The 12,531-nt window shown below is 38.0% G+C and overlaps 1 protein-coding gene across 2 annotated transcripts; it reads left to right on the top strand.

The window, feature by feature from the left end:
• Nucleotides 1–2,144: 2,144 nt before the first annotated feature.
• On the top strand, nt 2,145–11,720 carry LOC144663208 (uncharacterized). Of its 2 annotated transcripts, none has more exons than XM_078524133.1 (3): nt 2,145–2,266; nt 9,781–10,069; nt 11,103–11,720. In XM_078524133.1, exons 2-3 carry the CDS (start codon nt 9,783–9,785, stop codon nt 11,386–11,388), a joined length of 573 nt encoding a protein of 190 aa, XP_078380259.1. In that variant the 5' UTR covers nt 2,145–2,266; nt 9,781–9,782; the 3' UTR covers nt 11,389–11,720. The 2 variants fall into 2 exon arrangements, with proteins under 2 accessions (XP_078380259.1, XP_078380252.1); XM_078524126.1 differs by lacking the exon at nt 2,145–2,266 and adding an exon at nt 6,698–6,855.
• The last annotated feature ends 811 nt before the right edge of the window (nt 11,721–12,531 follow it).

Raw genomic sequence — 12,531 nt, 5'->3', positions numbered from 1 at the left:
CTAGTGGCTTTACGACAGTTGTTCTTTTTCCTCATCTGTCAGCTGTTGATTTATAAACGCTTAAAAGCTGACTCACATTAAATTTCTATGGGAGACGCGGTGGCCTAATGGTAAGTGCGCCGTACTCTGAATCGAGTTTGAGCCTTGGCCTAGGAATTGCGTTGTGTTCTTGGCGAGACCTTTCTCCGCCTTTCTCCCCCGGTGTAAAATGGGTACTGGCAATGGACGAGCAGCGATGGACTAGCAGCCCATCCAAGAGGGAGTAGCAATACTCCTAGCCGCTAAATGCTCCAGAAACTGGGATAAGCTCCGGCCTGATGAGCCACTTGGCTCGACAGCAGGCTTTACCTTTTTTACATTAAATTTCGTAAGGCAAACCAGTTGATGGGCTCCTGGGCAAACACGGTGGACCAAAGTACGACTTAGTGGTCAGCGGGTGATATCCCCTGGACGCAAACTGGCGTACGATCACCCAACTTTCTCAGGACCACACTGTGTGACGTACAACTTCTGTGGATGCCCTGTGCTCAACAGAGGTCAATAGAGGGGCCACGTTTAAGAAGAGTACAAACCGTTACGTGCATTGTAAGAAATCTCGGCAAGTAGCTAAACTGCGGTAGTGATAACACCTTTAAGTCGTAAGAAGAAGAGCCGCAAGAGCAAAGTACAACTACTTTTGGCTAGCTTTTGGGCATCCCACAGGATAGGTTGAGAATTCTTAATTGTTTTTCCTCCACGGTGATTTGGCATAAGATAACTATTTGTTCGCACATAACGTTTGACGTAAGGTTATTCTCCACCGAATACTTAAGGTTAAGGCTCTGCTTACAGGGTCAGTGGACGGTTTGTCTATCCTTTGAAAACTTGTTAAAAAAAAGAATAGACAACATTCCCCTCACTTTACGATCGGCGAACTGATAAAGATCAAGAGTATTTTATCTTACGATATGGCAAACTTATTTATACAAATACATTTTTCTCCTTGTCACTGTTTCTTCCTGAAGTTCATTATTAGTATCACACAACCTCGGACCCTAGGAACAAGGTTGGGTATTATACTGTTATGTTATATTAATAACTCCTGGTTTGCAACTGAATTTTGTTATGGAAATGACCCGTCGTTAATCGATGGGTAAACACCCGGATACATGTGTTTCTGGTTATCCTTAACCTCCTCCTCTCTTAGAAAAATAAGTCAATTCACGACAGCAAACAAATATCGAAGCCAGTAAAATCCGAATTCACTGTGAAATTTTCAATTTCTGTAGCTGTCGTAGCTTGCAGCGTATTTTGCCCACAGCAGGTATGAAGCTATCTCAAAGTCATCTCAAATGGCACCCAGACTCCTACACCTTTCACTGGAAAGGTGGGAAAGGTGGTTGACGTCGTGTTAACGTTACATGCAGTGTATGGAAGATAAAAGGTATAGTTTGTCTTGCTGACGTGTTAATTGAACTTTTATTTCTGAAACTACTGCAGAGGGTTTTGATGAAAAGTAAATTCTGTAAATCATTAGGCCTAGATGACGAAAAGAAGTTGACAGTAAGACTTCCTTTTTTGTGGCACGGGACGTTTTAACATTGTTGTTTAACGAGAGTTGCACATGACAGTCTTGCGACCGGACACACCTACGGCCCTCGGAGTCTCGATGGAATTAGAATTAAGAAATGTTGGTTTTTGGAGAACCCGGAAAAAACTCCTTGGAGCAAGAGAGAGAACCAACAACAAACTCGACCCGCATATGATGCTGGGTTGGAGATTCGAGCCCAGGCCATTTTGGTGGGAGACGAGCGCTGTTATCACTGCGCTTATTCCTGCTCTGCCCGTTTTCAATGTAACTCTGTTTGACACGATCAATATATTGGACTGACGTTTAGGAAACAGGGACGGGTGCATTTCTTTAAAGCAAACATTCAGTTAGATTATAGAGATTTGCCCAGAGTACATTTTCTGTAATACGTGCAGGTAGCAGTTAAATCACCTGCATGATTTAAACTTTAAAAGAAATCTTCCGACCAGCAAACATTGCACAATTCTTTCACATTTTTTTGCTGCGTAATGCCAAATGTAGAAATGTACACATCCTCTGTTTAGTGACTTCTGCCGAATCTGCGATGAAAGACGTTTCCGTTAGAGAGGAAATAGAGCTTGTTTCCGACCCAAGCAGATATATTCTTTACCCAAGTCGACCTACAGTCAAACCTCGGGGTCGAATCACCCCAAACATACAGTGATTGGACTTGCTCACTTTCACGCCGATTTTAAGGTGAGTTTTAGTCAAAGTGTCCGCTGCCCTGTGAAATCTGATGTCATTAGATGTCGAAAAAACACAAGGATTACTACTGGGTTTATTTTTCTTTACTGAAAAAAACGTTTGTACTGGGCTTATATCAAAGGCCATTCATATTTTGGGTGAGCGCCGGGGTGGAGGGTCGGGCGGGGGAAAGGGGGGGGGGGAGGAAGAGGAGGGGGGTGCGTATGCTCCGTAACTGATTTTTTCACCGTAGTTTAGTCCACGAGCAGGCTCACGTTTGGGAATACACGCGCAAGTGTATGGTGAAGCCGCGAGAACGAGTCGCGAGCTGTCGAGACGCGAGAAAAGTGACTTACTTCGCCTATCCGCCGCAGAAGTCTCTTCGCCGGCTGGCTTTGCCCGCCGACTTCGGCATTCTTGCTCGCATGCTTCACGTTAGTTGAACGCGCGCAGCCTTGTTTCGCATATTCTTGAAAAGGGTCTTCGATTCCTCTGTAAGAGAAGCAGTTTGGCGAAATAAATTCGTGAGCAGTCCATCCCATTACCGGTAATTGCACAAAAATGAAAAAAAATAAAAATAAAAATAAAAGATATCTACAGTGAATTGAGATTTCTCGAACCTCTAAGGCAAACATAAATTGGTTCGAGTAATCGGGAAGTTCTGGAAATTTGAGGTAAAATTGCACCGTTTGACTGAGTGAAGGGAAGCCATGCACTTTAGGTGCTAGTTATCGAGAGTTTCGAAGAATCGAAAACCGTGCATTGAGTTTCGAATCAGTTGCAATTGTCACCTGGAAAGTAACTTGTCTTTTTCTTTCTTTAGTTTAGACGTCTAGTAGTTTACTTAGGGTGGACTGACATAAGTAACTAAACTCAATGAGTAACTATGATGTAGTGCCTTGTGTTTTATTTTGGGGACCGATGTTAAAGTTTAGGCACAAAAAACTTCAATGAAACATGCGGATACAAGGGTTTATTTCCTTCATTTTCCGCGGCGTGCGACCGAATAGGCAAGCTCAGTAGCTATCAACACTGAAATGAAAAAACTGCCGGGAGCCAGTGTTTATTATATTATGGTTTGGCAACTGATCACTTTAAAGTTTATAAATCATAGTACTGTACTGCAGTCAGGTTGTTTTCTACCCTCGATATACCGACACTTGTCCAAAATTTTAATTAACTGTCCTTTATTTTTACCGGTCATGTCTCCATCACGTCAGTATCCTAGGAGAGAATTATCAATAACACAAGTAGGAAATGAAATCACATGTACCGTCACAGCAAAATTGTCATTCGTTAGCCTAAAGGTGAACAATAACTACTGTAAAATCCCGAGTCTGTTCTCTTTCCCGTGTGAAACTCGTTAACTGCGACCGATTGCCAATTTATTTACTGCTGCAAAGCGAAATAATTGTGACTTTGTTCCATGTTCAAGGATGGAAGTCAAAGGCCTAGTTTCCAAAATTCCAGAGTATGAAGGTTAAAATCTTCAAATACTGAACAAAGTAAATGCTAAAGATTGAAAACCAGTGCACTTTATGTTTTAAGAGGACTAACTCTCAAGAAAACTGACATTCATACTCAGGCTAGGAAAATGAGTCAGTCACACTTGCCGTGTGGTTTGAATCATCGATATCCCAGATCCTTTGCTAATAAAAACTTGAATGTAATCGCATTAATTTCTGTTAATCAACAAAAAAACAGTGTTTATCCTGAGTCATTGTAAAATTACAAAAACATGGAAGTTCATTAACTGGTCACGAGGTTCGTTTCAGACTAGAGAGTCATTAAACATGTTTAATGAACGGTAACGATGTACTTCGTTAAACGATATTTCGGGTGACCCTGCATTTGAGAAGATATTTTGACTTGTTTTTCTTGCTCTTCACTGACTGACAACATTTGCACAGGTAAAACGTCAGCGCTTAACACACAAAATACTTTTCTTGCTAAACAGGCGGGTATCCCCATGTCATCTATCTCTTTGCGTCACCACAATTGACAATCGGCACGGAACAAGCAGTGCTCGCGCTGAAAATTGCAAATAAATAATTAACAAACACGTTGTACGACTTTTCTGAGTTTCATTTTCTAGTAGAGTAGATAGTTACAAGTTAGAATCGTTTACCGCCGATTTTCGTTTTTCAAATATACCCGTATCATGCGTAAAACTCCGATTTTCAGCCTTACGAGTTAAAATGGCAAGAACAACAATTCCATTTTCTGTTATTTAACAGACACATGCATATATTAACCATTTTTTACTTTTTTACATCGGATGTATTAAATGTATTGACCGAGCGACAGATTTTCTTTCATCAAACTTGGCTTGATGAAAATTGACACGTTTTCAACCTCTTTACCGGCAATCAAACGTTGTCGCTTTTCTGCAAATAATCTTCGATAATTACCAAGAAATGAAACAACAAACTGCCCAGTTTTTTCTCATTTTAAAAACTTTTACTTCGAGATGATTGAATGCCTGATTTCACGAAAAAAATTATTCTTTCTATCGTAACCCATCGTCCTTGAAAGGTTTTTTCATTGTGAGTTTATTTCTACATTCTCTCGTAAATACCTGACGTAGATAAAATAGCAAACCGATAAACCCTTTTTTTTCGTTTTTTAACTTTTTCAGCGAGAATCCTGATAGTGCCTTTAATTTTTCGTTGTTATTTTAGAAACCGCGATTCATTAAATTCGCACCTTAAGCTTGCTCGCGTCGCATTAAAACAGGCTTGCCGTTTTTTAGTTCGTTTTTTCAAATGGTTTCTTTTGACACTATTCAAAAGGTTTAGATGGATAACATTTCACCACGTTAATTTTAATGGGTTTAAGAAAATTGCCCTTTGTTTCGAGTGTTTCAAAACAAAAAAAAAATATCAAGGAGAAATAATCCGCTTTATAACAAAAGCTTGCTAAATTGCTCCGCAAACGACTTAATTCTCAGATTATGAGATTTTTAAACCTTTTAAGGAAGACTTCGGAGGGTTCTCAAATGGCTTTCCCTGTTATTTCCCGGTTTCTATATCACTCCTTCGAAATTGACATAAAACAATCAAATTTAATTCTTCGAGTTCGTATAATTTCCAAGCTTAATACCATTCCTTAATTGGGGTTTTGTTAAAAAAATCTAGAAAGCGCGTTTGTTTCGTCATACACCTATTATCTTGTATTTCAGTGAAATTTGAGTAATCAGATCTTTCCATACTACTTCAGGGCAGGCAGTGAGCCCTGTTGTTGTGCTCAAAATGCTACTTTTCCAAAATTGTAAGTTATGGCAAAATAATTAAATTAACAGCAAAGGTGCCAGAAATTATAGCAGGATACGATTAACCCCTTTTCAAATGCAACGAAAAACTGGCCTGTGATTGAAACTGATTTTGTGAAATACAAAATACTCTAAATCAAAACTCGAGTAACTTGGAAGCAAAGAATTTTTGGCAAAAGCAACAGGCCCTCGAGATTTGGCATCTCGATAAAACGGCGCGTTTTACGAGCAAAGCTCATTCATAGCAGGCGCTTGCGTAGGCTGACAAAAGTTTTTTTTTATATATTGTTGTTGAAAGCGATCTGATTCCCTGATATATGACACAGATTATATACTTAGCGAATTTTTGTGGTTAAACGTTTTCAGCGAAATAACAATCGCTCAAACCTTAGCAGAGTATACAGAAAACGAAATCTTCATCGTAAATAATCAGCATGCATTTTTTTCGAATGAGTTTTCACCTTCTATTCGCGTTGCTAGAATCTTAAATGTTGCGCAATAAAATGTGAATTTTTAAAAGTTCTTTTTTTAAAGAAATGGTGAGCATAGGTCGAGAGATAATTTTAATGTGTAGCTATCTTTTTGAAAAAAAGAATGTGATATCGATCTAATCACATAAAGGCAATTGAGAATCAAAAAGCCAATTATTCTTGTTAAAACGAGATAATGGTATTTTCAATATCCTCCTAACTATTACTTTCCTTTAGAAATTGAACAGATCAATTATCGTTCTCGGGATGTCTATCGCTTTTGAATGGGTTGAATGGGTTTTAATGTGAGCTCTCTTTATCATACGCAAGGTGTAGCGATGGAGGAATTTTGCGTTCGCGATTCCGTTGCGTTCATGCATTTAGCTGATAACAAATCTCATTTTCATGAGTGATTGAGAGCTAGAGTGATGGTTCAAATGAATTAAGGAGCATTTCGACCCATTGTTAGTTCGATTCCCGGAAATATCGCACCACGCACTAATTAAAAGCGATCTTCGCCCGGCTAAATGTTTATTCAGTCTGCTGTATTGTATCACGTTCAAGGGGATGCGGATTCGAGGTTCAATAACAAATTACACAATTTAAACATTCGATCTGCGTGTCTAGATTAGCTTCGGATATCCTTTCATTGACGAAGACAAACACTTCATTAAAACACCCACAATTAGGCCTCTGACTATAAAGCGATGTGCCCTGTTAAGCCACCGACACAGTCGCCACCCTGTAGCAAATACACGACTTCGCGGCGGGACCCGCGATTAATCTTGCTTTTGCTTCAAACACCCTTTATTGGTCTTACACAGGATATATTTTTTTCCATAGTTATCAGCGTAAAAAAGGTACGTTAGTATCCACTTTATTGTAATCTCTTACAATTTTAGGCTGATTTTTCCTTTGGTACGATGCGTTTTGTGCCTGTCTGACCACATGGCATGGTGGGGTTACGATTGTGACTAGAAAATAAGCGCTAATTTCTCTTTTGTTACGAACCAACGGGAGTTACATATTTAACAATTTTAAAGTCATACTACGTATTTATTTGGACCAGAGTTTGACTATACACATTTCTTGAAAATGTACAGATCTCAATATGCTGCTTCCCTTTGTATCAAGCTGGTCTCAACCGTTTCTCGTGTGGCAAATCTTAAATAGACGACTACGGGTTTAAACCATATAAAACAATCTTTAATAATAGGTTTAGCTTATAAATGAAAACAATTTTTGGCTTAACACGCATACTTCCGAATCAAAAGACAATGAAATCCCCATTTTGTATTGTGAAAAATGATTTAAAAGAAATAATTTTCCTACCTGACAAAAGCTTTGTTTGATTTACCGAACATCGTCAAAGATACGGCATCCTATTGCATTTATTCAATTGTATGGAGATGGTCTAAACTATCTAAATATCCGATGTATTTCTAGCTTTTAGCTCACTAAAACTTGCCTACACCCCCACGTAAAAAGAGCGTATTAAAAAACTTGAGTGAGAGCTTTCTATTTTTCATCGTTCGTTGTGGATTCTACTAAATAGACAAAGTTTCGTTTACATTGTCCTAATATTAATTCAATATTCCTTAAGAAAATCTCTCTTAATTTTTACACAATGTTTTTTGATCTCAATAAGGGCAGCAATTTTTGCCTCTTTAGTGTACAAAAAAGGAAAAATTTCAATTAAGTATCTAGTTAATCGCTTACAGTACAATGTTTAGTTTGTATAATTAAAGCTATTCCATCTGTCCTTTCAAGTAATCAGAGGAAATGTTTTTCATAAATTGATTCCGATTTTTTTTATAGTTTAGAGTCCAATTCTAATCCATTTTCACAGTGTTAAGATTTTATCCAAGTTGAATCGAGCAACAATTCATTTCCCAAAATCCTATTTTAATTTCGAGTGATATAATTTGCCCGCATGCCTTTTTCATTATTAAATTCAGTTCACAACTTTCCTTGATTTTGCACACCCTTTAGTGATACATATTTTATTTAATTTCAAAGAGATGAATGGTAAAAAGCGAAAGATGGCATTGAAAAGAATTAACTCAGTTAAAAACAAAACGATACAGCGCTTTATAGCGTCATCAAAGAATAATGCTGCTCTGATCACTAAACAATTTGTTGGAAAAAATACAAAACTCAACAATAGATCGTATTTTTCAATAAACAAATCTGATTTTCATTTATCAGCTGTGTTTTCTTTTCTTTTAGTGAATGAATAGGAATTGTCGAATATTTTATTTAATACATTCAGTTATTTTAGGTCCATTTCTTCAAGATCAGAAAGATTTTCAATCAAAATTACGATATTTCAGATCCACGATGACTTCACACGTTTTCTAAGTCTGATATAAAAATTTGCCTTAAATTTATAACAGTTATTTTTTCTTTACACTATTTAAAAAAATTGAGAAGCTTAGAACAATAGATATATTCAAAGACAAAAAAAGCAATTAGGCTTCTTATGTGGGTAAAATTTCACCGTTAACAACCAAAGACGAATAATTTTTGATACAATTTTGCCGTACATTAAGATTACAATTAGTGTTTTTCACGCGCTCTCCAATTGATGAAAGGAAGAAAGAAAAAAATCACGAAAAGTCGACGTGGAAAATTAAGCAAAAAGGAAATTACTTTTCTTTGCTTATTCATCGAAGACATGAGGACATTTCTTGAATCAGTTGTTTGCTCAGTATATTTTTCATCATGTCAGGCACAGCGCTCTTTGTCAACATTCAATAAACACTGCGGAAATCAGATTTAACACTCAGCTATTTTAGCAACAGAAGGTGACGTGAGATGCAATTAGGGCTGGATAATTTTCAGCATAATGGTAGAAAGCTAAAAGTATCCAGCGTCAATTTCCCGAACGGTTTGGGGTGGGGTAGGGATCGGGGTATCCTTCCAGGATGAGCCATTTTTCCTAGGGCGGTGCAATTCCACTGAGGAAAAACCAAATTTCAAAGGGGGTAAACAAACAAGACAAAAAAAACAAACAACAAAGAAACAAGGAAAAACATTACTTAGGTTGTCTGCCATAGTCTGGGTATAGAGGGGGGGAGTCTTTGTTCTGTTCCATTTGTAAAAATACGTTTAAATAAAATTTGCTATGAACATTATCAGAACTTTTTGGCCATCATTTGCGCGTCAAGTAAACGGTTAGTTCATATACCAAGAAGGCCACTATGCTCACTGGATAAAGTCAGTCCTTTGCTGTTTTGGAAAATTTTCAATGTACTTTATTCAGTCTTATTATTGTAAATGGAGGGAAATTGCTATGAAGCTCAGCAAACTTGAAAGGAACATGTACAAATAAAAATCCCAAGATTTATGTGGGAAGGTTCACGAGCATATGCACAATCCGGGTTTTGATTTGCATTCGCACACTTTGGGTGAATAACGTACGCGCCACGTTTTTATTGGTTGGTTGCTCGGACACTTCTCATAAATTATTGTGTTTTATGCACGGTGAAGGCCAGAAAAAAAAGCAAAAACATAGAACAAAGAATTTTGCCGGGCTTTATAACCATTTCCCTATATTTATTATGGTCCTCAGTTTTGGTTGACGAGCTAGAAGCAATATTTATGATGCACGAAGCAAAGTAATACAGGATGGTAAAACATGTGCACCTCACTTTATCTTGGGTAGAGTCCGGTTTGAACAATTTTCAAAGGGGCTCCCTCGGCAGGCTTTCTTCTCTTAGTTTAACTAACATGTTTCTGTTTGATACAGTAATTTTTAATCACCTTTTACTCTTGATCGACAGGAATGTTGCATCAAATCACACTTATAGCCCTTTTACTGGGTATATACGGAGTATTATCACCTGCCTTCGCGGCTGAAGAGCTCACAGAACAACAAGATGAATCTTCTTCGTCAGCATGTCCTCCCGGGTATTGGTGCAAGAGAAAACGCGAGTTTGATTCAGCTGAATGCCCTCGAGGATTTACATGCCGGTCAAAACGAAGCGCTGAAGCTTGTCCCCCCGGATATTGGTGCCGAAGAAGCGAATTGGTTGTAGATCGTCCAACTGATCCAGACGAGTGTCCGGAGGAGTAAGTATAGTTGTCAATGTTTTTGGTTCAGTTACACCAACACACACTGTTCGGCGATGTGTAACACTCATGTTTTTTACCTTTTCATTGAAAAAAGAAAAAATCCAAGTAAGTTAAGACTTAACTGTAGCTGAAAATATCCACAAGGTATTGGTGGTTAAAACTGGGGAAGATCGAGAAGGGTGCTATTTTTTTTAAGATGGGTCCTGAGCAACAGTTGTGTTCCATCATTTGTGTAGAAAACAAAATGGTGTCTGTTGTTGTTGGCTGGTAACAGAAGTGTTCTTTAAAAATGCCAAAGTCCTTGAATTGGTATCTATCCTTTTGTACTTGAACTCAGAAGTCGGTTCACAGCACTATTCTTATCCAAAAGGTCTTGAGAACAGCAGACACGTAAAGATTTTAAGAAAAACGACAATCTTTTTAAGTTTTAAAGACATGTTTTGACAGAGCATCTGTCATCTTCAGTTGAATGGTTTACAAAGCACAGAGAGTTGAATAATAAGTAGACAAAAAATGCTAATTAAGACAAGTAGTAACAACAGAACGTGAAAATGTGTGAATTAGAAGGATAATTTCAGATTTACATGGTGTAATTGTTGATTGAGGCAAGGTAGTTCCTTTTGAATATGGATAGCTTCCTTTAATCTTAAGTTGAAAGCTGATAGAGGCGTGATCTAAAATATGAAAGCAATCTATTGAACACAAGGAGCGACAACGTTCTGAATTCTGAAGGTGTTTGAAGATGTGTGAGGCCTTATCACTGGCTAAGTGCTCATGCATGCGTGTGGCAAAATGTCGGGTGGTTTCGCCGACATAACAGGCATTACAGCCCGCACATGCAAACTTATAAACCACACGCGAACGGAGACCGCCGGGGATAGGGTCTTTCACCCCAATAAGATTACCGATCTTACTCGTGCCAGGGAGTTCCTAGATTGTGTCGGAAAAGGGACAGTCAAAAACTTGTAAACAGTGACCTACATCGGGAATGTGCATGCTAAAGTCAGTATTGTTTTTCTACATTTTTCAGTTCTTGGTGCAAGGAAAGCAAAGTCCAGATCAGCCAGCCTCGCTCAATGTTTTCGTACCGTGCTTGTCCACCAGGGTACTGGTGCCGAAGAAAGCGAGCAATCGATTTCCTTTCAGAACGAGGCTGCCCACATGAATACGAGTGCGATGAAACGCGGGAAGAAGATTCCTCCGCATGTCCTCCAGGGTATTGGTGTAAAAAGAAGAGAAACATCATTCATTCCGCCACCAAGAAAAACGAATGCCGTCGGGGATTTTGGTGTAAGAAGGAAACAGAATCCTCTTAACATCTACCATGACTGTTGATCTTGAGAAATTGCTGGCGTTTCGGTGAAGGTTAAATAAAATGTGAATTTTAATAAATTAGTTAATGTAGTAGTATTCAGAGATCTTCACACAATTAATTGTATTCACGGATTTGTCTGTAAATAAAAGTATTCCCATGATCAAGACGGAAAAGAGATAAATGTGTTCAAAATTTATGAAATTCCCCTGCATGGCGAGAAAAATGTCATGGTATTTGACTTGACTTGAAGTGTGTTTGTTTCAGAATGTAATAATGAGGTTTTGTTTTTCATTTATTACGTGAATTAAATGATTAAAAGCAACTACAACGGAAGTCTTGTATATGGTTAAAGTTATAAAACGTGGAATCTCTCGGAAATTTATAAAAAACTGCCACGGTTAGTCTTAATTGGGTTGGGCTGTCACAAAGATGCTCGGCAACTTGTGGGCAATTTTACTTCTTTCGAGTAACTTAACTTTTAATATGCAATTTCAAGACCGAAGAATTCCAAAGATTGTCCGAGTGTTGTTCAAAGGCCATAGGAAAGTTTACGAGAATTTTCGAACTTCTCCGACGATTAACGAGATTAGCCGAACATTTTCGAGAAAGTTTAGAAAATGCTTCACTTATGCTTCATCGGTATCTTCACGATTGGTATTAGAATTTAGTGAAAGAAATTCTTGTAATTAACAAATTTTGGCCTTAAAATTTATTAAATAGATATTTCTTTTGCATGGAAATGCTCAGAAATCTTATTATCAGAGAGAAATTAGCAAATATCTGGGGAATTTTCTTATTCAAAAGCAACTATCGAGCAACTGTTTGGATTTTGGAGCAACTTTAGTGAGTGGAGGGAGTGCTGGAATCTCACTTATCAGTTAAAATTTCAGCCAATTTCTCAGTTTTCAATATATGTTGCAGATCACAGACCTCAGCCAACAGTTAAAAAAAGAGTCATTTCTCAGCTGACAGTTCAAATTCTGACCAATTTTCATCTATCAGTTAAACTCCATCTAGACCCTCTAACAAGTATTTTGACCGATACCAGCCATCAATACAATACAGCCGGCAATGTTACAAAGCTAGCATTCTCACTTTTCACCTTAAAGCATTCCTCCATCTTTGCTAATAGACACTTGAGAAA

The sequence above is a fragment of the Oculina patagonica genome, chromosome 1 (genome assembly GCF_052425735.1).
Source record: "Oculina patagonica isolate OP01 chromosome 1, crgOcupat, whole genome shotgun sequence".
NCBI classification, from domain to species: domain Eukaryota; kingdom Metazoa; phylum Cnidaria; class Anthozoa; order Scleractinia; family Oculinidae; genus Oculina; species Oculina patagonica.
The sequence above is the reverse complement of the archived record's forward strand: the minus strand, read 5'-3'. Positions and strand labels throughout refer to the sequence as shown.

Coding starts and splice junctions, on each gene's coding strand:
- LOC144663208 (XM_078524133.1), top strand. CDS start 9,783: ATGTTGCATCAAATCACACTTATAGCCCTTTTACTGGGTATATACGGA. Junction 10,070..11,102: donor CCAGACGAGTGTCCGGAGGA/GTAAGTATAGTT, acceptor TACATTTTTCAG/TTCTTGGTGCAAGGAAAGCA.